We start from the raw sequence: 27,824 nt of genomic DNA, 5'->3' as shown, positions 1-27,824 counted from the left end.
CTACTCATCAATGTATTCTGTGTGCAGAGGTAGTTTGATTTCATTAACTTCCATTATCACCGTAATGTCCGAGTAAGCCTGATAAAATTATACTTTTTATGTCCGTTTGACATACATATGTAAATGCAGCTGAACGTGGGATTTATTTTGGAAATAAGGATAATGCTAAAACGGTTATTTTATTCCGATTAGAATTTCGACTGAAGTTTCTCCTCTCGATTAGTAATATATAGGGTCCGCCATCTAAAGTTTTTTTTTTAACTAGTGCTTATTTCGTGAATGGTAACACTTAACTCATGTCTGATTTGACAGATAATTAGTTTTATCCTTCCGCTAAGCGAATATGGTTGTGTATACGCTTGAACAACGCTGGGAAATATTGCGACATTCGACTTACAGAAGATGCCGATTTTGCCAAAAAAATCATCTTTTCGGATGAAGCTCATTTTGATCTTGGCGGGTATGTAAACAAGCAAAATTGTCGTATTTGGGGCACAGAAAACCCGCACGCATACATTGAAAAGCCGGTACACCCAAAACGAGTCACTGTTTGGTGCGGATTTTGGTCCAGAGGCATAATTGGGCCATTTTTCTTTGAAAATGAGCAAGGAGTGGCCGTTAGTCAATGGCGATCGTTATCGGGCCATGTTGAACGGATTTTTGTTCACAAAAATTGAAGAGGAGGATATTGGCAACATTTGGTTTCAACAGGACGGCGCTACGTGCCACACAGCCGAAGCTACACTCGATGTTTTGCGCCCCATTTTCAAAAAAAAAATGTTATTTGGCGGACCCTTTACATACATTATTGTTTGTCAATGAGTCATTAGTTTCATTACAGAGCAAACACCATTTTCCTCTCAGTTTCGTAATCCATAATTAGTTATTCGTACCTCTTCCTGGTTGGGTGGTTATAAAACGTGATAAGCGTGTGTTAAAAACTTGTAAAATAGTTTCCAAGTATATATATAATAATGGAAAATAGTGCTGTCTTAAGAAACATGGAAATATACTTGAGTAATGTGATGTAGCTACGAGAATCTACACGAACAATGCATAGTTAATGCTAACTACAGTCGATTATCCCTTGCATTGTCTCCGAATGCATATTTTAACTCCAAATCATTCAGAAAAAAATATTGATAACAATTACTTACGTTGAATGTTGAATTATTCATAGTTTACCCACTTTTTATGCCCACACGTTACTTTAATTGTATTCGCAGGATTTCAAAATTTAATGATGTTAGTATTTGTTTTATTAATTAATTTTTAAATCAAGCACAAATTTTTTGAGTCTACCAAGTTGTATTTTATAAAAAACACATAAAAATTAATATTGTGACGATTGTTTCGCCTAGTTATGGCATTTAATTCTAGCTAAGCGAAACAATCAATAAATAAGTATTTGTTAGTAAAATAAGTTTAACAATAGGTAAATAAAGCTTCCTTAATTACCAAAAGAGCTTTTAGGGAGCTTTGTACAGCAGAGAAAAACGAAGGAAACTTAATATATATATATATATATATATATATATATATATATATATATATATATATATATATATATATATATATATATATATATATATATATATATATATATATATATATATATATATATATATATTTATATATATATATATATATATATATATATATATATATATATATATATATATATATATATATATATATATTTATATATATATATATATATATATATATATATATATATATATATATATATATATATATATATATATATATATATATATATATATATATATATATATATATATATATATATATATATATATATATATATATATATGTGTGTGTTTTAACTCGATTCACATTTAACGACAGCAAATTATTTACAAATATCCATGAATTTTTAAAATAAACATGAATTACTCTGTCGTACACCTACTAAAGCAGTTATAACATGTAATAGGTATTTGGACACGCAAAGATCTGTAAAGATATTTGGCCACGATATTTAAATTATTGTTTGGTTTTGCAATCTACAACCCTTTATTTGAGTTATGTACGCACATATAACAGTATTTTTTAATTTCACTTCTTAAAATGTGTTTACTTTCCCCTTTGCTTTAATTAGACTCTAACGGCAAATAAAATAAATTATATTAATACAAGTGATTTTTTCACTCTAATATTTATTCAATATTACCCAGGACTGGTACTTCAAGGGGAGGACTGATCACCTTTCCTTCATGTGTGAACGATCAAGATAACACTGTATTTATATGATACAGTGCCCTATGCACCACCGGGTGCGGATGAGGGTTTGAAGAAGAAGAGAAGAATATTAATATTAACACACGTGAAAAGTTTTTTTAAACTTATGTATAATCATAAATTTGTACTACATTTCAGTAACAGTCACCTGGACTTTAAACAATTGGAACATTAAATTCCTTTCCAAATGGGCTTTTTAAATTTATAAATAGAAGATGAAAAGAATATTAAGGTTTTTATTCACTACTAGAATAAATAAAATTTTATATTTCTCTACCTAGGTGCAAGTTCATTAAGCAGAAGCCAGGCCATATGCATTCCTCGTGGTAATATTCATGGTCGATATAAATTTTAACATTTTCTATAAGGAAGTCAATAACGTTAAACGCATTCAATTTACGGCTGTGATCTTGTAGATCATGAATAGGCCATTATTATTAATCAATGTTATTAGAATGATTACCGGTAATATAATATAATATGAGTACTTATATGAAATATTGTAGAATATTTTTGCAGATATCAGATTGTAAATGGTGAATATCACTCAATATATAAATTAATCACTCAAACCAGGCAATGGCAGGTTGTAAGCCAGACATATTGCCATCTAAACCAGATTATTATTATTTATTTTATAACTTAGTAATTTACAAGGTCTAACGCTTTTTTACATTAAATTACCATTTTAGCGGCATTTTTAATCGCATTCCAAGTTTTAAAACATTATAGCACGATGTTTACAATTTCTTTATAAGTTTAAGGATTTAATTTTTCCTACTAATTTTAATTATCAATATGCGTTGTAAACTTTTTTAATAATGATTAGTCATCATCAGCATTGGATAAGTTTGATTTTGAATTAGATACAACTTAAATCCTTCATGTCTTGTTTTCTCGCCGCGTTGGAATTTATTTATTTATTAAACGGCTAATGCTTTAACATAGTACATAATACATATATACAGTATCTAATATTTAAAAAAATATGTTAGAATAATTAGGTACTTAATGATGCCTTTGAACCAAACGTATTTATCACTACAATTGTTTTAAAGATTTTTCTTATCAAAACAATACATAAGTAAATATTTTAAAATATTTTCATTTCTAATATTTTTTTATTACGTAATTATTATTTATCGGTAGAGTTCCTTTGTCTTTTCTTCCTTTTTTCTATAATTATCTTGTCATTCAATTTGTAAAAAAAAAAAACAAAATAAAGAGAAAAATACTTATTATATACTTTGATAAGTGATATATTTAAAGGTCAAAAAAAATCTATTATTTGACATCGTTTTTTTCCTTATCGTTATTTTTTTTTTTTTTAAATAGTGCCTAAATGCATTAGGATATGCTGTAAATATTTGTGTTTTTATTATTTATAAAAATACTTCAATTTCATAATATTTTTGTGAGCCTGAGCGGCTCATAATTAAAAATAGGTATCAAATTGTGGTATGGTGGGTTCAAACCCAGAAATACTGACTCTAGAGTCCGCAACACTAACCACGGGACCACAACCCGACACGATTTCATTGAATTTATGAATGTTATAGAGATTCAGTCGGGATGGCGCGACGGCATGGGGCTGCAAGCCCTGGCGCTGGACGAGGCCGCGGAGGGGGCGGACGAGGCGCGCGACGCGGAGATCCTGCGCGCTGTCATCTCCTCCATGAAGGAGTGGACCGAGAAACATAACCGCACCAGGTAAACGCTTACACCTACCATTCAAAGATTCGGTAAACATTTAAACGACTAACGCTTATTCAAAAAATATATTTGGAGCATCCAAATATTTCGATGGGATGAAAGGACGACCTTTAAGGGTCTTCTGAAAAGTTTGCACTACGCCGCCAAGGAAGTTAAAGCCGGCACTGGCTATGTCATACAACATAATTAAATTTAACAATATTTTGATCGTATCAAAATGTTTGTATACAAATACTGGATTTAACGCCTGAGGATTTTTTTTCTTTATTTTAAATTCTTTTGCATTACATGACATAAATTCAAATACAAAAAATATGAATAAAATATAAATACAAAAAAAGATCCCACAAAGGCATGGCCTGTGTGTGGGTATACAATATAATTTAGGTCATAGTTAAGGGTATAAGGGTATAGGTATTATAAGTAGAACTAGAATAATAGTGTTAATATAAAATATAAAAAATACTTGACTTTCAGAAAACATTTTTTTTTAAAAATAAATTGAAAAACTTAAAAACATAAAAAATATGAAAAAGTAAAAAGTAAAAAGTTAGCAAGCATGTACTACAAGAAAAAGGAGCTTAAATCTGTATCTTCAATGAACAATCTAAGCAAAATTTTAAATCTACACAAACTTAGGTAATTAACATCTAACAAATAGTCTTTGTGGAATAAGTTGAACAGTTTTGGAGCTTTGAAAAATGAGTGTCTTTGCGCGAGTCTGGATTTACAAAAAGGGATTTCTAATAAATTATTCATTCTTTGGGTAGATCTTTTATTATTTTTAGGAAATAAATGTTGGCGCATAAAAACATATTTTAGACGCTGTTGGCAATAGATTTCTCGTAGCTCCAAAAGTTCAATTATATTCATACATTAAAAAAATGGCGTTTTGATCTCTGGAATGAGTTTTTTTCCTTGTGAGGTATAATATAGACCTTATATACGGATGTTCAACCATGGGCAGAATGGCGAATGTTACACAGTGCTAAACGTGATCACTCAAACCAACCGATGAGAGATCGTAAGTCCCTATAGATACCCAGACATCCATATTCCCTTACCAAACAAGTTATTTGATATAACACACATCTGTGAAGAGTGTACCTATCTGTAATGCTAGGAATTTGTATGTATGAAGTATACCATAAATAATACGCTACATTTATATATCTTGCCGTACATCATTTTCAATTATCTATTGTACATTCATTTTCAATTATACTGTATAGAATGCTCATATGTTTCGACATATTACTAATGACTCCGTTGTACTCTATACTGTGTAAGCCATTTTATAATAACTTCTAGACGTAAATAAAGTAAAAAATATGAAAAAGTTTTATTTTTGTTTAAAGGATATTTTTTGCTGTCCCTATCACAACGCTAATTTAGCTTGAGTTAATTAATAAAGACACATTTCTTTAAACAATTTTTAAATAATTGAATACAATGAATTGTATTCAAGAATAATTTTAGCGAGTTTATGACACGTGAAGCAGCATTATCAATCGAAAGTTTTTATGACAATACTGGGCTATTACCATTGTGTTTAATCGGTGAAAATGCGATTAAGTTGGAAAACAACACGTGTATTAATTATTGGGTACGGTACGTATATAAAGGAGTTACTTATGTTTGAGTTGTTTTCTCATGAACTCGATAACAATGCTTTTGTTTTTCCACAACTTTTCTAAAAACCATTTACGGGATTTTTTTTAAAGAAAAATATTCGTATCATGAGATACATCACAATACCTTACCTTTATATTCTCGACGGCATATTATTCACATCAATTAAATTTCTATAAAAATTAATAACTTTTGTAAATAGTAGATATGTACAAATGTACATAGTTTTTTATTAGAAAATATAAGCATGCGATTCTGTTAAAAAGATAGCTTTTGGATAGTCGTTTTATATATGAAAAGTAAATCATATTCGAGGGCTGTCCGAAATGTTTCCGACCTCAACATGAAGATACCAGTAGTTGTCAATAAAAATTGGGGAATGTGTTTGCGCATGCGTTCAAAGGCACTCACCAAAATTTTGGTCATTTTGGACGTTCAGTTATTGTATATAAATTAGTTGAAATTATAGTAACATTAAACATAAAGAGCAAATCCACTCACGAGTAGGCATAGGCTATGAAACTTGAGTAAAATGAATGAAATGAATGAATTCTTGATGAAAAAAGCCTGAGTAGGGTCATGATAAGCGGTGTTGCATAAGCCGTAGCTAGATTTCAGAGTCACTTAGACGTTAGGTAAATCAAAAAAAAAAGTCTGTGGTTATTGTTATTGTTTGACAGTCGTTTGAGTCAGTTGCCGTGAGCGTTTTTTTTAATGGAAAAAAAATAGTATCGAGCAGTCATCAAATATTTGTTTTGAAAGGCAACACGCCTACGCAAATGAAAGACAAATTGAACGCTGTATACGGGGACTCTGCTCCATCATCACATCGCTCAAGTGCATCAAATGGTGTTGAACAACCGTTGGATTAAGGTTAGAGAGATAGCAGATTTCCTCAGTACCTACTCAATATCGCGGAATACGGGGAGAATTATTGCAAATCTGTTTTCACATTTTCAGCAATATACAGGTCCTCCATTTTTTAAGACGGCGGGAAAGAATTAATAAATTATTCTGCTGTATTCTCTCAGGTTTTTGGCACCCCATTTCACTTTTTTCCTTCTTATACAACACTTACTGAGTAGTTTAGATTTTATTAGCGGTTATTGTAATGATTTTTTCTTTCTAGAATAAAAAGATCACCCAGCAGCAGAGTGTGCTACGATCAATTGGGATGTTTCGAAGATTCTGGTCCATTCGGGTATTTGGAGATGCTTCCAAGTTCACCTCAAGAGATCAACACTAGATTTCTCTTGTACTCCACTAAGAGCAGGTAAACACTAACGATGCATTTTATTTTTATTACATTCGTGCGGAGAAATTGATTGATTCTTCTTTATCCGAGTGATGTGCAATAATAATATGCAATATGATATCACATTGTTATATGTAGTATGCTAATTTATAACTTACATTACTAACTTTCAAAGATAATAAAGTAAGCACATTAAAAATACGAGTGTACACAATAATAATTACCGTACATTTGACATTAAAATATAAACTTAAAGAACAATATGTTATGACATTGATTTATTATTATTATTATTTTTACTCTTATAGTTTGCAAGCTCGAATATTCACATACATTCATTGAAGAAAAAAAAAATATTCAAGTAAGAGGTACTTCCTTTTTTTTCTTTTTTGATGGTATGACACACTACTATGCATTGTAGTGTAATCGGCAATCAATTTATGATACAAAAATTCCGAAAGAAAAAAAAAATAATTATTGATAATAGTATCAAACTGCAATACATTATTCATTCGTACGTATGTACTACCTTCCCTGAAGAAATAGTAAATAAATAAACGTTTAATAATTGTTATAATTATATTGTTTAAAAAAAAATCATTTATAAAACATATTATTGATAAGAAAAAAGTAATATTCAACACGTCCACACAAAAACTTACATAAATAATTGCAGTGAGAATATTGGAAACATATGGTTTGTTTTTCTGAGCCGTAGTTAACTTCTTAAATAAAATACTAAAAAGTTTGATGTTTTCACAAAACAAAATAGCTGTGTTTTGTTGCTATTTGCAAACTGCATAACACTTATTATTTTATTGCTGTGTATTCTAAACTTTTGAATTTTTTAAAATCCGGTTAAACCGTTTTTGATGTTAACGATCCCGGAAAATCCGAATTTATCATTATAGGGGCGACATACCCTTACTGGACGTCCCTTTTGGAAACCTAACAGCAGCATGGCGGTGGGCAGATCGCGCCTTCAATACGTCCAGCCCCACCAAGGTGATAGTCCACGGGTTCGGCTCCAACTGCGACCACGTCTGGGTATACGAGATGAGATCTGCTCTCATGGCTGTGGTAATCAAACAACAAATCAATGATTTTCTTTAATTTTATTGTGTATGAGAAAATGCATGAATGCGAAAGAGGCAGGCGCCGTGGCGTAGTTGGGTAGACGCTCGGCTGGGACTGGGTGTTTGTGATGTATTTTTCACATTTACCTTCCATATCCTTACTATCCTACCTGCAGGCAAGCATCTAAAATAGACGTTTTGTGGGTTATTCCTTTAGAAAAAAATATAAAAAGGTGAAAATTGATTATAGATATTATTAATGTAAATCCTCACCCCTCAAAATAAAATACGGAACTTTCAGCACAGTATCCCAATCTTCTACCAACTACACTGTTGATTAGTTGGAGAATAAAGCTACAATTTGTTAAACTCATTAATTTATGAATATTTTTTGATAAAAGGTATTTGTTCAATGGAAATCATTTTTTATTCTTTAGATGTCAATCGTATTCGATATAAAGGGAATGCGGTGAAACACATTTATCTAACTTTTTTTAAATAATCATTATGTATAACAGGAGGAGTGCAATGTCATCTGCGTGGATTGGGAGAACGGAGCCATCGTACCTAACTATGTTCGAGCTGCAGCCAACACGAGACTCGTCGGGAAGCAGCTGGCTATGTTGTTGGAAGGTTTGCATTTACTTTACAAACAGCAATCTATAATAAGTTCAGTAGAACCTCCACTATCGACATTGTGGAAAACTAATAAAGCAGCTTCAAAAATAAGAACTAGTTAGTCTATTTAGACAGAAGCAGCAATATTCATTTTTGGAAAACAAATAAACAAATTTTATATGTAAGAATTTTGCATTCTCCTCGGCGCAAGAGTCACCTTCTTGATTTAACAAGAAGCCTTTTGTAAACGTACAAGTATCTTCATTCACTTCATTCGTCGGCTAATTATATACTTTTCTCTTGGTTATCCCCTCTATTTTATTTCTAAACCCTATTTAAAGAATCTTTTTTTTATAGGAACCAGGTTTTTAAAATTATTTGTAGTACCTACTGCATTACTGTACTGTATTACTATTAGTATATTAAAGTACTGTAATACTATATTTTCAATAATATATTTAACAGAAATACATCATATAGAATTGTGTCTTAAAATATATTCATCACATTATCACTTTTTTATATACCAGCCTTATTTTGAACTATTTCCTGATTATTTTCTAACATCACACTCTTAATGCTATAAAAAATCAACAATAAAAACACAAAACAATATTTGGAGTTTAAGTTATTTTACTATGGAATTTTACCTCAAGGGACTAAATAAGCAGTGTCCATATTACAAGGGCATAAATAAGTAGTGTCCATATTACACAAGCTAGTTTGAGTCCGCCTCCACGGTGTAATGGTCAGCACGCTCGGCTACCGTTCTGGAGGTCCCGGGTTCGATTCCCAGGAGGGTCAAATAAATATAAGTGATTTTTTCACTCTAATGTTTATTCAATATTACTCTGGACTAGTACCTGAAGCGGAGGGCTGATCACCTTTCCTTCATGTGTTAACGATCAATATGACACTGCATTTACATGATGCAGTGCCCTATGCACCATTGGGGTGCGGATAAGGGTTTGACATGACAGTTTGAGTACGGGTATATAATCCCGGGTGCCTTGGTTATTGCTGTTATTTTCTTTTTTCTACTTGTTATTCCTTCTCCATTTTCTTTTCCGTATATCAGTAATATCCTTCGTCTATTGCTCCTTCAAATATGTCAACTATATCCTTCCAAGTGATAAAGTTAGCGCTGCATCGGTCCAATACGTTGTACTAGGTTCAAATAGTTTCATTCATAATTAAGTACATGGTAAACTGAAATATAATTGAATCAACAACAGAAGCTAAGACTAAAATAATAGATAATCCTGGATTACGCGACATATTGAAAAATGGAAACGTGATTTTAATTGTGTTTATAATTTTTCAGGTCTAGCAGACCATATAAACTTAAGTTTCGACAAAGTACATCTAATTGGTTTTAGCCTCGGAGCACACGTAGCTGGCTTTGCTGGTTCACAACTGAAGAATATTTCACGGATAACAGGTATAAAAAAATGACACAATGAAATGACAAGTAAAAAAAATTGATTTGTTTTACTGATTGTGTTCAAATATCCCTTTTTTCAATTCAAACAAAGCAGATCATAATATGAAAATATTATTCATTAACATGTTTCCAACCAGAAATAGATGAACACAAACAATTTCTTTATTACATAAAGATATGAAAATATAAGTGTGGGCTTATGACCTATCATTAAGTGATAATTTTACATGCTACGTAACTTTCACCATTCATGATTGAATATTTTTATGTGACAAAGACTTAATGGGAGTCTATCGTTATCTGTTGAAATTTCTACTATGTAATTGAGCTGAAACCTTCACTAATATATGTGAGATTCTTTTCCAATTTGGAAACATAAAATTAAACTAGTTTTTTATGGACAATATTTTGAGATCTAAATTTTTGTTAAGTAAGGTTTGGATACTGGATCCTTTGAGAAATTTAAGGTTAATTCCAGTATTTGTGCACAGATTTGAGCATAGTTAAAATATGCAAGATAATCTGGTATTATTATATTATAACATGTTATTTTTATCCTCCCAAAGTCAAAACGGATATTTGTATTTAGTATTACTTATTATATTTTATTTTTCAGGGCTTGATCCGGCCGGTCCGTTATTTGAGGCCCAAGATCCAAGAGCCAGGCTGGACAGCAACGATGCCATGTTTGTGGATGTCATCCATTCAAATGGGGAGAATCTTATACTGGGCGGTCTGGGTTCCTGGCAGCCTATGGGACACGTAGACTTCTATCCCAACGGAGGCAGGATGCAGACGGGATGCTCAAACTTGTTTGTCGGGGCAGTAACAGATATCATCTGGTCCTCGGCCAATGAGGGAAGATCTCTGTGTAACCACAGAAGGGCATACAAATTCTTCACTGATTCAGTCTCACCGAAATGTCATTTTCCAAGTTTTCCTTGCGAGACATACGAAGAGTTTTTAGCAGTAAGTATTTTACATATATCGCTCACTCCTTTCAAGAACGTCATAAATCAAAAATCATCAATTTTCAGTTGTGCATGTTTTCGGAATGCCCAGAAAATGTACTTTATCCCAGCAAAAGAGGCATATTTTTAACTTAATATTTACCTGGTACAGGGCAGAAAGTGTTGTTTTTGCATTTTGAAGAAAAGGTATTGTTAAATTATTTTTTTTAAATACTTAATATTTTTCAAATAGAAAAAACCTTCAGGTTTTACCTAAAAAGACCTGTTGCACAGTAAAGAGTTCAATAAGTGATTTGATATTTATTTTTAATACATTGTATTATATTTTAACTTTAAAAAAAAAAAAATAATGTATATATATATATATATATATATATATATATATTTATATATATATATATATATATATATATATATATATATATATATATAAATATGTATATATATATATATATATATATATACATATATATATATATATATATATATATATATATATATATATATATATATATATATATATATATATATATATATATTTATAAATATTAATCGTATCAAGGGTCGGTGTTTCGGTTGTAATGGTGGAAGAAGATGCGGAAACATGGGATACTATGCAGACAGAGCCAACGGACGAGGGCAGATGTATTTACTGACAAGAGAGGAAGAACCATTTTGTGGTAAGTACTTAAACACATGTTCATGCTTGGATGTGTAACATACAATTATATAGGAAAGAAGATGCTATGCGCTTACATATTTTAGTTCCTAGAATAAAAATGTCCATCTTAGTAAATCTTTTAGAAAGAGATTTTTGCTTTTTTTTTTTTTAAATCCACTAAAATATGTTTACAATTGCTTTTTAACTAGCTATAAATTTTTCTTATTTGGAAATAGGAGCTCTTTAAACTGACAAGTTATGGGATGAGGAATGGTCACTCGAGTTTTGACACTAACCCTCAGTTTTATCTGAACATGTTCAGAAAATCTGCCGTTGCGACAGTGGAAGCATAAATTTTTAATAAAATGATTTCTCTGTTATAATTTTAGCACATCAGTATTATGTGAGGGTAGAAAGTTCAAAGAACAACCAAACAGTCGTCAGCTACGGGCGGATTCTACTTACTTTAGTTGGAGACTCTGGATTGAATGAAACATTCCCACTCACAAGGTAAAACTAACGACACGACCATCATGTGTTAAAAATCACTTGACATTTAACATTATGTATTGATAATTTCTTGACATTTTTTTTTTACAAATAACGTGAAATAATTGTGACTTTTTGTGTTTTGAGACCATTCCATTTCATGTCTTTATACATGAAATGGAATGGTCTCGAGAATAGGGATATTTATATACATTAAAAATATCCCTATTCTCGAATATTACGAGTAACGGTTAAAACAAGCTAATTCAGTCGGTCCCATCTTCCTCGTAATAAACGAGTCTGAGTTTATTGTTATTGTGAAATGTGTTTAAAAAATAAAAAAAACGAGGTTTTTTACCTACTTTTTGAATAATAACTCAAAGGTAGCGTTTAATATATCTTTTGTTGATTTACATTTGCCGTTTGCAGAAAAGATGATTCAGAGTTGACACGAGGAGGAATATTGTCCCGAATGTTAGTTCCTCATCCGGCTCTTGGAATACCAGTCAAAGTTCAACTCCAATACCAGGCCTACTCGGGTTGGATCAGTTCTGGTTTAAACAGATGGACAGTTGATAAAATTTTACTCAGCGACAGCTTTGGAAAATCGTAAGTTCGCTCTACAAACAATAATTTATAAAATAAGTTCCAAGTAAAAAACTGTTCATTCTATAACATACATATTGAATGAATAATACTTTTGTATGAGTAGTTTAATTATATACGTATTTGTTTTTAAAAATGCTCTTATTTTTTAGCTCTTCAATTTGTAAAAGAGATTTAATTCTGAATTCGGGAGCTCCCGTCACATTACCTCTCTACCCAGGAGATTGTAACCATCCAAAGGTATTTTATTACATTCAAAATAATTTTTATAACAAACCTTTTAAAAATGCCCAGCTTCCACTTGCCATATAAATCTGGCTTTCCATTCAACCATTTGTTTGATGTATGTATAAACATACAATTACTAAATCTTAAAACATAATTACAGTAACGGTGGAATTTATTTTGGACACTATTTAGAAAATTGTAAGCTTTATACCACATTCTTTTGAATATTTTACATATATTTGTATGAAATATGAAAGTATGATCTTAAAATTACATTAGACACCAAAATTGTAGAAATGTTTGCCACATGAGTGCTCAATGTTTATCAAAGAGAATACTGTTCAACTTCTAGTAATGACGCAAAACACTCTTATGTAATTCAGAGTATAAATTAACAAAAAATAAAATAATTGTACATGTAGATGACTTACATATTATTATAAGCGATGTTTTACTTCTTTTAAATACATCTCAAACTCACATCAAAAATATGTTTTATATTCAATAAGAATAAAATTAACGTTTAAAAATCCAAAACAGTACTTTGCATTGGTGGATAAATGTTTTTGATCAGAAAAAGTGTTAAAAATTATTTTTACCTTTGATTAAAGATCACGTTAAAGGGATTAGATTGTCAACTAATTAATATATATTGTTTTGAAATTTATGTAAGAAGCGAACCGTCAAACCAGAAAAAGTTTTAACGAATAGGGAAATATTTCCTTCATTACCCAAGTTTATATTTGGCCGAGAAGGTAGTAAGTGAAAGGTACTAATTTAAAATACTATCACTGAGTTTTTTGTGTTTAATTTACAGTTTTTGTGTTCTGGTGGATATTTACACTATGCACTTTTTTACATTGAGTGAATACACATTGCACTACAAATTTGTAAAACCTAATAATAAAAATATATTTTCTGAATTTTTTGTCAAATGTTAATTAATTTTAATTGGTGATTTTCATTTTGAGAGCTTTGAACATAAATTATTATTACGAGTGATCCAGTATCCAATTTTTAATCCAGTATCCAGTATACAATATATATTAATTTTGATGTATTTTTCAAATCAGATTGCAGATGACCAAAGAGAAATAATACCAAATGAAACCGAAAGCGAGGAAAAAAATGCAGATGACTCTAATGCACTGACTAAACAATCATTTATACCGACACAAGTTGTCCAAATAGGCGATGAAATTATTGAACAGCCATCTGACGATTCTACTTTAGCGAGTGCCTCCATTAAAAGGGAAGATATCTTCATGGCTAATTTAAATGGGAAATTGAAAAGTATTCTAGGGAGAGATTTCCCCAGCGCTGAAATTGAAAACGGAAAGCCGAAAATCATACCGATGGGAAAACATTTCAGGATAGATGTTGAAAATAAAACAACAGACCCCCTTCTTTCACTAATAGATGCGGCAGATATACTGAACTTACCGTGGCAGCCTCTGTTAGCCAATTCCCTGGATAATGCACAGACCGAGAGAGAAAGTGGAAGAGCTTTTGGAAGTATCAATAAAAAATATTCGGGCTTTCCATTCTTCGAGAGTAAAGTAACAAATGTGCTAGAGAACTATACCGAAATAGTGGAACCAATACTCAAAACACCCGCCACCAAGAATTCACGCTCGCACAATATCAACCAAGCTAAAAAGGAAATTACAGAACCCATTCTTGGATCGACGACTGGCAAACCAAACCCAGGATCAACTCACCCGCCACATGGGAGAACAAATAGAGCGCATAAACCATACGAATTCTCATCACCCGGAGTAACCAAACTTACGGATAGAAGTGACAATTCAGTCAACAAAACGGTTTGGACTCCATCTAACAATTTAATGCCACCAGAAAGTGATAACGCCAATATTTGGAGCCAGATAAATACTGACAATAACTCCAGTCGAACTGACGAAGGTCAGAGTACCGACGATAAAGAAGTACAAACAACAACTATAGTAGACGACACATTTAGTATTTTCCAATGGCAAAATAGAGAAAAGAAAGAGATACAACAGAGCAGTAACGAAGAGAACAGTTTTACAGTACAGTTTTTACCGAGCCGTCTCGTTACATTTTTAGAAAAAGCCGAGAAATATGCCAGACACACTCTCCTACCACTTGTGTCAGCGTACACGCCAAGGTTTTTATTTTTCGGCAAAGATTTAGAACCAACAGAAAAAGTAGAAAATAAACCTAAGTACGTTCCGCTTGAAGAAAGTGTAATAGAATTGGAATTGCCCGGACTGAAAACGCAGCAGCAAAAAATAGATATCATACAAAACCTGGGACCACCAAATACAAGCGACCGTATAGACACGAGTAGCTCGCAAGCTAGAATACAATCTACAAGCACTCCGAGTTCATCACAACACACCGAACAGTTGGAAAATATTCCCAATGAGTCTATAGTGAAATCTCCCGCCACAACCACAACTACCTTGCGTCCTATAACGCTGCAGTCACAGGGAAATTCATCTGAAAAGATAATAATTGTTTACCCGAGCAATGCGAGAGATGATAGAAAAATACAGTCACAATCTTTCCCAGAGTTAATGCAGTTTGAATCGGTGTATCAACAAACCGCAAACCTCAATCAAGCGGCTAGAAGTTCCAAAAATGATTTGGATTTAGCAGCTTCTACCTATTACGAAGAGAAAACTACGGATCATAAGATTCGTATAGATCTTCCAACATACCAACCACCTACAACTGATTCTCCGTACCGTTATAAAAAACCCTATGCCAAAACTCCAACCCCAAAATTTATTCCTGTATCATATCCATCAAAATGAATCAAATTAGGTAAAAAATACAATATCAATTTAATTTAATTTCATTCCCAGTTTGCACACATAATGTAATTTTGTATAGTTTTTATACGCTCAGTCAAAATAAATTACTTTCAACGGAGTCACCATGGAAAAAAAGACCACCCAACTCCGATATTATATACATTCAGCCATAAGTATTGCAAATAGACTAAAAAATGTAATAACGTATGTATGTATAGTATTTATAAATTCAAGCATTTGGTTATGTTATGAGTTGCTGAAAGATGCATTGGAATTTTCACTTGAAAACTTGCCCACTGTTTATCTTAATTTCCTCTTTTCTATTATAAACTGACAGATGTGTACATTTCATTGAGTAATAATATAACAATATAACAGAATCAAAAAACAGAATCAATGTACGCATAACTGTAAATAGTCTGATTTATTTTCGATTTTTTTAAATGTAAGTACTTACACAGAAAGTTTATTTATTATACTAAAAATATTTTTAGGATAGTGTTATAAACTGACTACATATTTATATATAATAGATAGTAAGAAATGTTATTTTATTTTTTAATGTATAAAGGGCAATCATATGAAAGACACAAGAATAATTTATGTATCTTGTTTACTTTTATACATATCGATTTGCGAAGCACAGAATTTGCAAGAATGTTGTGATTTTACCGCAAAATTGTGATTTAAAGACAAATTTATAGATTTTTATGTGAAAAAAATGTTTAAGAGATTGTTACATTGTATTTTTTTTATAAATGTAATCTTAAAACCCATTCCATATGGAAACAAATAAACATTTTTGACGGTGCTCTGTAGTTTTACTAGAACAATGTATAAACCAAAACATAAAATGCAAGATGCCAATACGAATCATCGCAAATAAAATACAACTTATTATAGTTTTACAAAAGGTATACAGAATAATAGTACAACAATGGTAAGGCAACAATTCATTTGAAAAAAAAATTAGTATGACTCTTCTCATTTTTTACATATTGCCGAGATCTTTTGTTGAAAACCAAAAAACCAAACCTTTTCTTTGAAAACCAAACAGAAAGACACAAATATATATGACATCTGTGGGATATAAAAGTAAAACAACCATTATTCTTCTTGGCCCTACTCATTATTACTGAGGGTTGTGACCCTTGTCAAAGCAATGACTCTTCTCCAGTTATCCTTCGACTGCACTGCATGTAGCGCTCCAAACACCGAGGTGCCTGCTGCTATTTTAATTTGATCAGTCCTTCGTGTGGGGATCAACTTCCTCTCCCTCTCTTCCCTTCCAGCCCACCAATGACAACCTGTCGTTCCAGGCTATCCTCATTGCCACGTGCAACGTGTCCCAAGAACCGAAGAATCCGTTGTGTACAGATACTGGCCAGAGTCAAGCCATCCAAGTGCAACTCCTGACGAATGGACACATTGGTGCATATAGCTGTCAGTGGGATTAGAAGCTAAATTAAATTTTCACCTTTGTTCAATAATGAATAATTTCAAGTTGAAATTATTCATTGATGAAATTTTAACTTCAAGCATTTATTGTGTTAATAAAACAAAAACAAAAAACTTTTCGAAAGTACAAAAGAGAAAAAAACTTTTGGTTTTGGTTCCTGCAAAATAATTATTATTGTGGCACTTTTGCTTCTATAACCCTCGAGTATATTATAAGGATAAAAAATAAACAAACTTTAAGCATTTTAGCTTGAAAATAAAGAACATTTATTGTACATTTATGTCCAACGTAAACATAAGAAGAGAAAAGATTTACACAATAACGTATTAAATAATAATTAATTACTAAAACACATTACTTAGTTAAAAACTCTCAAGATACTTTGTACCATTTAAAGAAAACTCAAATACGTACTGCACGAAACAATAAAGTCTGTGAAAAGAAGACCTAGTAAAATAAGTGAAATGTAGACAGCATATTTAATAACTGTAACATGGTAATGTTTATTTAGGTATAGAATTAGACAGCCTTTCACACCAGATTCTGCCAGAAGGATTTCTAATTACAGAATTAAAGTTTTTGTTTGCGCAACCAGAAAAGTTTTCTTGCTTTTTTACGAATTTAAACAGTTACACAACATATCATGACACTGAGTATGTGAGATGTTGCTACAGGATGTCTATGAACTGGCTTATGACCTTTTTAAACTTAAAATCTTACAATTTTCTAATTATTCCATGACTGTTAATGACATGAAGTTTGGGAACCGCTGCCCTGTTGGTTATAACATACTCGATTCCATGACGACACAAATTATTTACAAAACAAATATACAAGAAAAAATGGAAGATATTAGAAATACCTTTATAAAAATCACTGTTTTCTATTTGATAAATTATAATGAAATATGCAATTAATCTGCCTTTTTAACTACAGCATGTATCAATATAATTGAAATATTTTGATAGAAATAATTCCCAATATAAATGGGAAACATTTATGGCCATTTTGGTAACAAAATGTAAATTAAACGCTTATGAACGGGCTGCAGTCTCAACTTGACTCATCTCATAATACTAAATCATATTACAGACATCCAAAATATAATTGTTTTAAATTGTTATGTTGGATCATTATTTCTCGACTTATCTGTTTACCAACATAGTGAGTTGCAATTTTTGTAATCTGATTTATTTATGTCAGGAATGTTTAGAGCATGAACTTGTCTTTCTCCTTGGAGAGTATCTTGGCGGAGGATTTGGCATCGAGGAAAAGCTGTGCGGCCTCACGGACGTCTTGTGCGCTGATGGCGGAGCGGCCCTCCACGCGCGCTGCTAGGGAGGCTGGCGTGAGTAGCTGCGCAGCGTAGCGCAGTGTTGTGCGCGCGCCTACCTCACTTAGCGCCGTCAGCGCCCCCTCCTCCACCGCCACACCCTCCGTATTTGCGCGCAGTTTCAAAATCTGGACATGACATGGCAAAATGAGTAATTTGTGCTGTATGAATTATGCATTTACACATATGTTTTGTTGTTGTTAGTTTTCTTCAATATTTAATTTTACTTTAATATGCTGCTGTTTCATATGTACATATAAATAAGAATAGGCACATGCCTTTTATTTACTGATATGTCTGCTTTATATAGCTCGTAGAATCATAAATAAATAATAATTTCAAAGCTGGAAACTGAACGGCATAAAAAACTCACCTGATGTAATTCACTTTTGCTATATGGGAGTGTTCGTATAATCAAAAGCCTATCAAGTAAGTCCAGTGGAATCCCATGTGGAGAAACTATATCATCAGTCCCTCTAAAAAGCGTGATTCATATTAAAAATTATTTAAATATGTAATATGAAAACATAAAATTAAATAAAAATAAAGCAAATAAGCAGTTCTATTTTATAAGACTTAATAAAATTAATATTGTATAACCAAAAACATAGCAAAGATAACAATTTTAAAAAATTCAAGATGAAAAAATACACGTAGTTCCTATAGACTTGAGGATTTATGGTACATACATAATACAGTACAGAAAATCTTACCTAATTTGACATCTTCCTCGATTTGTTGCAAATATTACAATAGGTGCTATAGCCGATTCCAGTGCCCGGTGTAAATAAGTAAAGGTTTCAATATCTAGCATATGTACCTATAAATTACAATCATTGTCATATTACAAATACAGGAAAAAGTCATAAATACACATTTATTTCAAAAACCATAAAAAATACATACCTCATCAATGAATAAGACTCCAGGGACCAACTCTGCTATGCCTTGGTCGATATATTTGTTCACTACTTTGTTTATTTCTTTACGCAATTTATCTATAAGAAAAACAGTATGATACTACAAAATGACAAAATTATTAAAAATTAAATTGATTTAGGAGAATGAAAACTGAGGGAAACAAAATAAAACCCAATGGATGAAATGAACACTTTTTCTGCAGTAAGCTAAGAGCTTTTAACTATACAATAATTACTTAAGTAAATGAACACTTTTTTTTGTTTAAAGATTCAGAAAATTATAATAAACGGAATAATATATTTTAAGAGTTGTGTTTTTAAGTAAGCCCCTTTTTGGATCAGATATGCACCGAAAAAACAAAAATTCCAGTTGAAAATCCTCAATTTTTTTAAAAATTTATTATTAGATTAAAACCAATATTTTTAACTTTTCCACTTTTTTATTTGACCAGCGACCGGGTTTCGTCGTTACCGACATCATCAGACAGATGTCGGTAACGACGAAACCCGGTCGCTGGTCAAATAAAAAAGTGGAAAAGCTAAAAATATTGGTTTTAATCTAATAATAAATTAAAAATGCAATTCCATCACGAAGTGTCAGTGGATAATATAAATCTATTGAAAATCCTCAAGTCTAGATTTGTAGTTTTAAGAGCATCGAGCTAAAAGAATAATCGTAATCTACAGTCTGTTCACAGTTATTTTACCTGTAGTTTTTTCTTTTTAATTATGTATTTGGCAGTATAAATAAATAATAAAAAAAAACTAGAGGTAAAATAACTGACACAGTTGTATGTAAAGCCCCTGTTGAACTGTAACTGCATCTGTGTACTTGATTGTTAACACATGGAGGAAAGGTGATCAGCCCTCCGGTTCAGGTCCAGGGTAATATCGAATAAATATTAGATTGAAAAAATCACTTAAATTTATCTGCCTCCCCCTCCTGGGAATCGAACCTGGGACCTCTGATCAGAACATTCATATAAAATTCTTTTGTTTCTGAGTGCTGCAAAAGAAAGTTACATAAAAAAGAATCTTTGCATAAAAAGGGAAGAGGTGCACCTGTGATTTCTGTCTTTTTGGGTTTCATGAGTTGTCCCATCATGGACATGATGTCTTGTCCTCCCTGTGGCCGCGCGTTGGCACAATCCAAGTCATGCAGTGTCACATCCTGGACTACTTCTTTCTTCTTGTGGACATCTCCTTTTGGAAGTGGCACATATTCTTCAGCCTACAGAATTTATACAAAAAAAATTAACATTGGCTTTGATATATTCAGCTATCCCTAATGATTTAAAGTTTCATTTTGGCAGGATCATTTGGGATAACAGTAAAGATTTACATATATAATAAGCAAGCTCGTATTTCAATCCAATGTGGATGATGGTCGTTTGAAAAATCTACACATTTGATGTTAAATTATACAATTGTTTGGAATATAAAATAACAAATGCATTTAACGCTTATAATCTAAGGTTGTGTTTTGTTTTTAAAAGCTTATTCAAATTAAAAATAAATTTATTAAATATATTTATTTATTAAAAAATAAATTTTATTAAAAATATTCTTAAATAATATATGCCAAACAAAAAGAACTTTGATTATTATGCAATAAAGTTGTACAACCTACTTCCATTATCTATAGTCATTAAATAAAGAAATTAAGTTTAAATAAGCTATTCATAAAAAGATAATGAAGGTGGTGATAGATCTGAAATAGATCGCATCATTCGGCCATGTCGTATTTGATTGTATGTCATAAATAATTTTCTTTTCATATAGTTTTATTAATAAGTATTGTAAAATCTGCCCTCGGCACGGGAAAACCCTGGAAGGTACATTATTGTAAATTGTAATTATGTATATAATGAATAATTAATAAAATAAATAAATCTCGCAGACTACCATTTTTACAGTGAAAACATTAATTAATTTTGTTAAACAAAATGAAATTAAATAAAATTTCAAAATAAAACATTATGAATTATAAACATGAAGCATAAAATATATTCATTCAGTATACTCTTTACGTAAAAACAGGTACCCATACCAATAATTTACGCAGGCTCATATTGTGTTATAAACAAAAGGATATAAACTAGGGTTTAAATGAGAAACGCAAATGTTGAATTTGTATTATCCCAAATGTTAACGCTGAGTGAATGATAACAAAGCACCTTGTATGTAATATAAATCTAGATATTCAGAATTCAGATTATGTGTTTGTGAAATAACTAAATATTGTTCTTTGCGTACAGAATAGAACAAAATAATAATAATACTTGCGGAATAAATATTTACATTTTCATTAAATAAAGATATAAGCACCAACCTCCAGATCAAATTCAGTGGCATATGTATCACAGCGACCTTGTCTTTTTACTGCACCAGAATTGGCTTCTACGTAAATAACATCACCGACTTCTACCTTTTCCTTCTGAAGAGATTCATAAATTGTAGGATCTAATTTCAATTGCTTAGTTCCTTTTGCAGTTTTTAGTCCAATTATTACGTGTGAAACGACTTTTCCAAATCCTTAAAATATAAAAGAATATACTTTAGTACATATTTTATTTTGGGACATACAATATTTTCAAAAGATAATCCATGGGGAAGGGTGAGGATTTGAAGAAAAATACAAAGGATTAGTCCCACATAATCAATGATAGATATTGTCGGTAGTCACTGTGAGGATAGCTTCTTTGTTAACATCACAGTAGAGGTATCTGTCGAGCTTAGTGGATAAAGCACCTGACAGACAAAGAAGAACAGAGATTAAATCTTAGGCAGTTATTTTTTCCTGAAATATGATGCATTCTAGACATTTATATCATATGTTCATTTGTTAAATGTATACCAACAAACAAAAATACTTAATGAAAATTAAAAAACTATTTATTTGAGCAGAAACAAAACATGGCACGATCAGGTATGCCAAATACTTGAAAGTGGTCAGGTTAGGAGTCATAATAATCGGCGGATATGTATGAGGAGATGAATGAACGTGGAAGAGATGAAGAATGTTTGCAAAGACAGAGTGGTGTGGCGTTTGATTCATTCTGCCTACCCCTGCGGGAAGCGGCGTGATGGTTGGTTAGTTAGTTAGTTATGGCCACACAAAATACCTCCATCTGTTGGATTTTCTGTCTCAACGGGAGTCAATTCTGTAACTTCTCCTTCGTAAACCTCTTTAGTCTCCCTTATGCGAAGGCCAATGGCCCGACGGAAGTTCTCCATCAGCACTTCGGTCTTCTTGATTTCGGAACTGTAAACTTCGCTGCCCACCATCGGGCAGAAGGGTACTTTATTTCCCAATTCCTGCGCAGTAGCCAGAGCGATGGCTGTCTTCCCCGTTCCTGGTGGGCCTGCAAATAATAGAGCACGTCCCGCCATTTTCTTGCTACGAATCATATCTACAACGATACCAGCAGCCTGGAAAAATCAAAATAAATATTATATTTATATGGAATATAAGAAACAAGATATTAAAATATGTATATGCATATTGAAATTATACTGCTAAAACCGGGCACGTATTTGAGGTTAGGACATGAAGTTTTAAAAATAAGCGGGACGGAAGAGATATTTTCTGCAATCCAACATAAAATGAATGTAATGTGATTAGTTTTTATTGTTTCAAAGAACTCTAAGTCAGCTCACCTCCCTTGCGAGCTCCTGGCCCACCAGGCCGGCTGCCATTTGAATAGCAACTCCATTTTCATCTAAACCCAGTCCTTTTATATGGCTATGAGCTGAAATTCTCTGAGTCTTAGCCGTGCTTTTAACTTCTTCGATCTTCATTTTAATTTTTGTTTGCTAGCCCTATAATCATAAATATAATAAAAGTAAATATACATGCACTTAAAAAGAGAGCACCGTATTCTTTCTTTGATTACAGATGATTATATCTTCAGATATGACGAACAATTAAAAATCACCTTAACTCCGTATCGATTATTAGGATCCGCACGAACCGAATACAAATAAAATCGAACAAACAAAATTGATAACAGACAACATGCGACGAGCGTTTTCGGTTTTGTTTGTCATAGATTTTGAATATAGATCTTTCAGCTCCTGTCATCAATTCGACCATAGACATTTAGTTTTGAAATGGAAACGATTCTCGGTAGGTACCATGCCACCAGTCTACCGGGCTACCTAAAAGTTCGTACCCACTTGAGAATAAATTGAGGGGAAAAAATAAATTGAAATCCATTATCCATTGATTAAAACTTATTTTTTAAACATGTAGTCATCTTTTTTGTAATATGATTTCAGTTTTACTCATACGTATTAAAAAAAAATTCATTTAGCGTCGCTACTGTGCATTTTTTCTACTTCAATTTATCAAATTGATGACAACTTAAAAGTTTCTTATGTGTACATCCCTTTGTTTATTTAGGTATCTTTAAATTTGTTATATTTTCTCATTTGTTTATTTGAAATATGCTTCTTACCTTATGTTTTACTCATTTATTTCTTTTAAACATGCTTTTTACCTTGTGTTTTTTTTTATATTTGACCTCTTGTTTTTTATTTGTATTCTCAGTTTATATTTTCTCATTTGTTTATTTTAAACATGCTTTCATTCTTTATATTTTCTCATTTGTTTCTTTTAAATATGCTTTTTACCTTATGTTCTTCATATTTGCTCATTTGTTTCTTTTAAACAGGCATTTTATGTTTTTCTTACTAGTTTCTTTAAAACATGCTTCCTTCCCTATTTTTCTCACTATGCTTCTTGCCTTATGTGTTTTATATTTTGTATTCTCATTTATATTTTCTAATTTATTTTCATGTAAACATACTTCTTACCTTATATTTTTTCATGTTTCTTTTACCTTATGTTATTGTTATATGCCTGTTTATTGTTTTGTATTTTGCCATGTATTAGTTTTGGTTATTTAAAAAAAACATCTTTTTCATAACTTTTTCAATAATTATTTGTGTTCCAATATTGTTAACCTTAATCCCATGTCCCAAAATGAGAAATAGAAATTACTCATTGGGAATATTATATAAATGACTTATGTATGTAATATGTTTTGAAAATAAATAAATAAATACTCGATCTCCTTTTTCCTTAAGACTGTTTATTTTTATTTCTGTGAGTGGGTCACACAACATGTGTAGGGCTGGTAGAGAGCTATGTATTGCTTTGTCAAGAGCTTCCAGTGTTGTTAAAATGGCACTGCTCCACCTTCTACCATATTTGTATTTACAATTTTAGTACACTTATTTCCGATGGCTTTTTACTTTTTAGAACATCTCTGGATAGCGACACCTAAATAATTTGATTGGTAACACGACACCACCCAATCCAGAGTACCACTTCACCGGCTAACAAATTTCTGGGCGTATTCTTTGATTCTGATCTCTCCCTTGAGACTTAAATCAGCAAAACAACAAGTACATGTTTTTCACTTCTTCTTCTTTATGAGCCCTCTGACCTCCACTGCTGGATATAGGCCTCTTCCCCTTCTTTCCATTTCTTCCGGTTTATTTCTGCTTGCAGCCAGTTCTTACCCCCCTCAACAATGTCGTCAGACCATCTCTTTTGGGGTCTTCCGACACCTCTTTTGTTCTTCCATGTTTTTATCAGCTAAGGCAAATTAAAAGTATTCGCAAGAATCTGCCAGTTGATACTACCCGTCAATTATAAAATGCGTTTTTAATATCTAGATTCGATTACTGTAACGGTATATACACGGGTCTGCCAAACAATAAAATGACTCGACTGCAATCGGTGTTAAATGCAGAAGCGAGACTGATTTTTGGGATTTCTAAATTCAGTCACATCACTCCTACTACTTCACAAACTGCACTGGTTATGCTTCCTTGAAAGGGTTGAGTATAAACTCTGTCTACTCATGTACAAATCAAAATGGCTCCAGAGTATCTAAAAGAGCTGCATATACCAGATGAATTGGTTGATAGACGTATCACGCTTCAATCGGCTATAACTGCAATGGGCGAAGTGATATTACCAGCTCACATTAATTTAGCGAGCGTGTCTTTGCTGTTGCGGGAACGATGTTTTGGAATGCTCTTCCACTAGTGGTTAGAAAAAGTGAGAGTGAGATGATCTTTAGAAAAAACACATTCGTTTGCTAAATCATTTCCACCATCATCTTTTCCTTAACCGGATCCACGCGGTTCGCATAAGCGTATGTGTTTTTACAAGACATGCCCCATACGCGGCTGACATAAGCGTTTGTGTTTTCACTTTGCTCCAAGTTTCGAACCTCAGTTCAACTTGGAGGGATTATTTCATGGTGTGGAACTTGGGATAAAATAATACGTCGATCCTCGGCCTTATGACATCTGTTGAAATATCTGACTAATAATTTGTAACATCACAAGGATAGATAAAACAACAGATCCCTGATTTTTCTTGCGGTCGGTAATTAGTCCGCGCCATAATCATGCCCTATATCTGTCTCACTCTCGACGCTACGCATCGCCAGTGGGTAAGAGTGACACACGATGCGTGCTTTGATTTATTTATGTTACGATCTAATTTGTTTATATTACGATATATTTCAAGAATAATGTGACACACGTGTATTATAGAGTACCAAAAAGGCACAATGAATCCCATTGAACGTTTTTGTTTAGGAAAATAAATCGTTTCATAACTAAATACATGATAAAAGTAATAATTTAAAAAACGGCGAAATACAGCCGCGCACGAGCGTCTCTTAGGAACAAAGTTAACGCGTTTAAAAGGTTAATTCATTCACAGTGAAGTGCCCTTGAGGTAGTATTTTACAAAAATGGTGCTATACAAGTTATCCAAATTTATTATTATAGTTATTATTAAGAAAAAACTAAGAACACATTTCTTGACCAAATCATTTCAATAATTTTCCCCCACAATTTAATCACATATTTTTATTTTAGTTTAATCAAAGTACCCTTCAGGTAGAATTTTATAAAAAATTAAGCTAAATAAAATATTTAACATAAATATTATTGTAACAGTAATTTGATGTCTAGTTTAAAATAATAAAAAAATTTATCATTCATCCTCAAGACAATCGTAAACATAAGCAATGTTTAACTTACACAAGCTTGTTAGAATACAGGTAGCATACCCGAGTACCCTAACCATTGTTGAAATGTTCCTTTTCAAATATGTAGCAGTAATGTCCTTCACCCCGAGACACTTCACCACGTCATCTGTACGCATCAAAAATATTCAACTCCTATACATTAAAATAAATTAAGCGCAGGACTGACCATAGCATAAATAACGATCGAGTTGACATTGCGTCAAACCAATTGGTACCCTATACACTACTGGGGCATAGGGTACTAGAAGGGTCAGAACTCTTACATATAAAAATACAGGGTCATTCATTTCGTGGTTTCAAGTTGAAAGCGCTGGCATTTGACGCCTGTCGAACTCAGCTGTCATCTGAAGTGCCATAATATTAGTTAAATATTTACCATTTACGATAATGCATCGCTCAACAAACGAACGAGTTGAAATTATTAAAACTTACAACAAAAGTGGTGATTCAAACGTAGTCACTTTTTGCGCATTATACGCGCTGATTATGGTCGTCTTAATCGACTACGCAAACAATCGGTAAAATTGAGAAGATTTTTAAAGAAAGTGGAAGTGTTACTGATGTCGTAAGGTTGTCGTAATGTCATTACTGATGTTTGGTGTGCTCTATGGTCAAAAGGTGTCATTGGCCCGTATTTTTTTGAAGATGCCAATAGGCAGACGGTTACAGTCAATTCGGAGTGATATGGTGGAATGATAACTGATGTTTTTGGTCGGTAATGGAAGATCATGACTTGGACGATATGTGGTTCCAACAAAACGGCGCAACAAGCCACACAACACGACCAATTATTGCTTTATTGCGTGAAAAGTTTCCTGGGCTTGTAATTTCACATTTTGGCGACGTCAATTGGCCACCAAAATCATGCGATGATGAAGGTGTCAAACCTTTTGAATTTTTTCTATGGGGCTACGCAAAAGACCGTGTTTATGCGAATAATCCCCAAGCTCAATCAACCAACAATAACATTCAAATGGCACCTCAGGAAGATTCGATGCATGCCATTCTTTTAAGGTCATTTTTAACCACTTTTTTGCACATTTCGGGCGGTTTCTCGGCAATACTCAAGTTATGGCCCAGAAACCGCCCAAAGTGTGCGAAAGAGTGGTTAAAAATGACCTCAAAAGAATCGCATGGATCGAATCTTCCTGAGGTGCCATTTTAATGATATTATTTTTCACACTAAATAGCAAAGTTCAAACTTTATAACGAAATAAAATTTTCATAATAAATGTATTGTGTGTTTTATTTAGCTTTTCTTTCAAAACCGAAAAATG

At 32.2% G+C, this 27,824-nt stretch overlaps 2 protein-coding genes across 2 annotated transcripts in view; one reads left to right on the top strand and one right to left on the bottom strand.

Annotated features, from left to right (window-relative positions):
• Positions 1-15,885, top strand: part of LOC148310019 (uncharacterized) — a 43,294-nt gene extending 27,409 nt beyond the window's left edge. The window contains exons 3-13 of the mRNA XM_088259151.1: positions 3,822-3,972; positions 6,737-6,880; positions 7,774-7,942; positions 8,457-8,571; positions 9,881-9,997; positions 10,617-10,969; positions 11,534-11,651; positions 12,022-12,142; positions 12,551-12,730; positions 12,880-12,967; positions 14,029-15,885. Coding sequence (XP_088115277.1) covers positions 3,822-3,972; positions 6,737-6,880; positions 7,774-7,942; positions 8,457-8,571; positions 9,881-9,997; positions 10,617-10,969; positions 11,534-11,651; positions 12,022-12,142; positions 12,551-12,730; positions 12,880-12,967; positions 14,029-15,756 — 3,284 coding nt within the window. The 3' untranslated portion in view covers positions 15,757-15,885. The remainder of the gene's footprint in view (positions 1-3,821; positions 3,973-6,736; positions 6,881-7,773; positions 7,943-8,456; positions 8,572-9,880; positions 9,998-10,616; positions 10,970-11,533; positions 11,652-12,021; positions 12,143-12,550; positions 12,731-12,879; positions 12,968-14,028) is intronic.
• Positions 15,886-17,457: 1,572 nt separating this feature from the next.
• On the bottom strand, positions 17,458-23,518 carry LOC148310018 (ruvB-like helicase 1). Its single transcript, XM_088259152.1, has 9 exons — positions 23,407-23,518; positions 23,129-23,290; positions 22,594-22,900; positions 21,801-22,003; positions 20,531-20,699; positions 19,455-19,546; positions 19,262-19,368; positions 18,922-19,024; positions 17,458-18,676 (listed from the first exon to the last, which is right to left on the bottom strand). The coding sequence occupies exons 2-9, from the start codon at positions 23,267-23,269 to the stop codon at positions 18,425-18,427; spliced, it is 1,374 nt and encodes a 457-aa protein (XP_088115278.1). The 5' UTR covers positions 23,270-23,290; positions 23,407-23,518; the 3' UTR covers positions 17,458-18,424.
• Positions 23,519-27,824: the final 4,306 nt, after the last annotated feature.

This window comes from Brachycentrus maculatus, unplaced genomic scaffold, assembly GCF_059751285.1.
Source record: "Brachycentrus maculatus isolate JH-2025_06_01 unplaced genomic scaffold, ASM5975128v1 h1tg000111l, whole genome shotgun sequence".
NCBI classification, from domain to species: domain Eukaryota; kingdom Metazoa; phylum Arthropoda; class Insecta; order Trichoptera; family Brachycentridae; genus Brachycentrus; species Brachycentrus maculatus.
The sequence above is the reverse complement of the archived record's forward strand: the minus strand, read 5'-3'. Positions and strand labels throughout refer to the sequence as shown.

Bases quoted from the DNA above. Each gene is read 5' to 3' on its own strand.
- LOC148310018 (XM_088259152.1), bottom strand. From the start codon at position 23,269: ATGAAGATCGAAGAAGTTAAAAGCACGGCTAAGACTCAGAGAATTTCA. The intron at 19,369-19,454 runs GTATGTATTTTT...TGTAATTTATAG, and splicing joins GAGTCTTATTCATTGATGAG to GTACATATGCTAGATATTGA. The intron at 18,677-18,921 runs GTGAGTTTTTTA...TGTCATGTCCAG, and splicing joins GCAAAAGTGAATTACATCAG to ATTTTGAAACTGCGCGCAAA.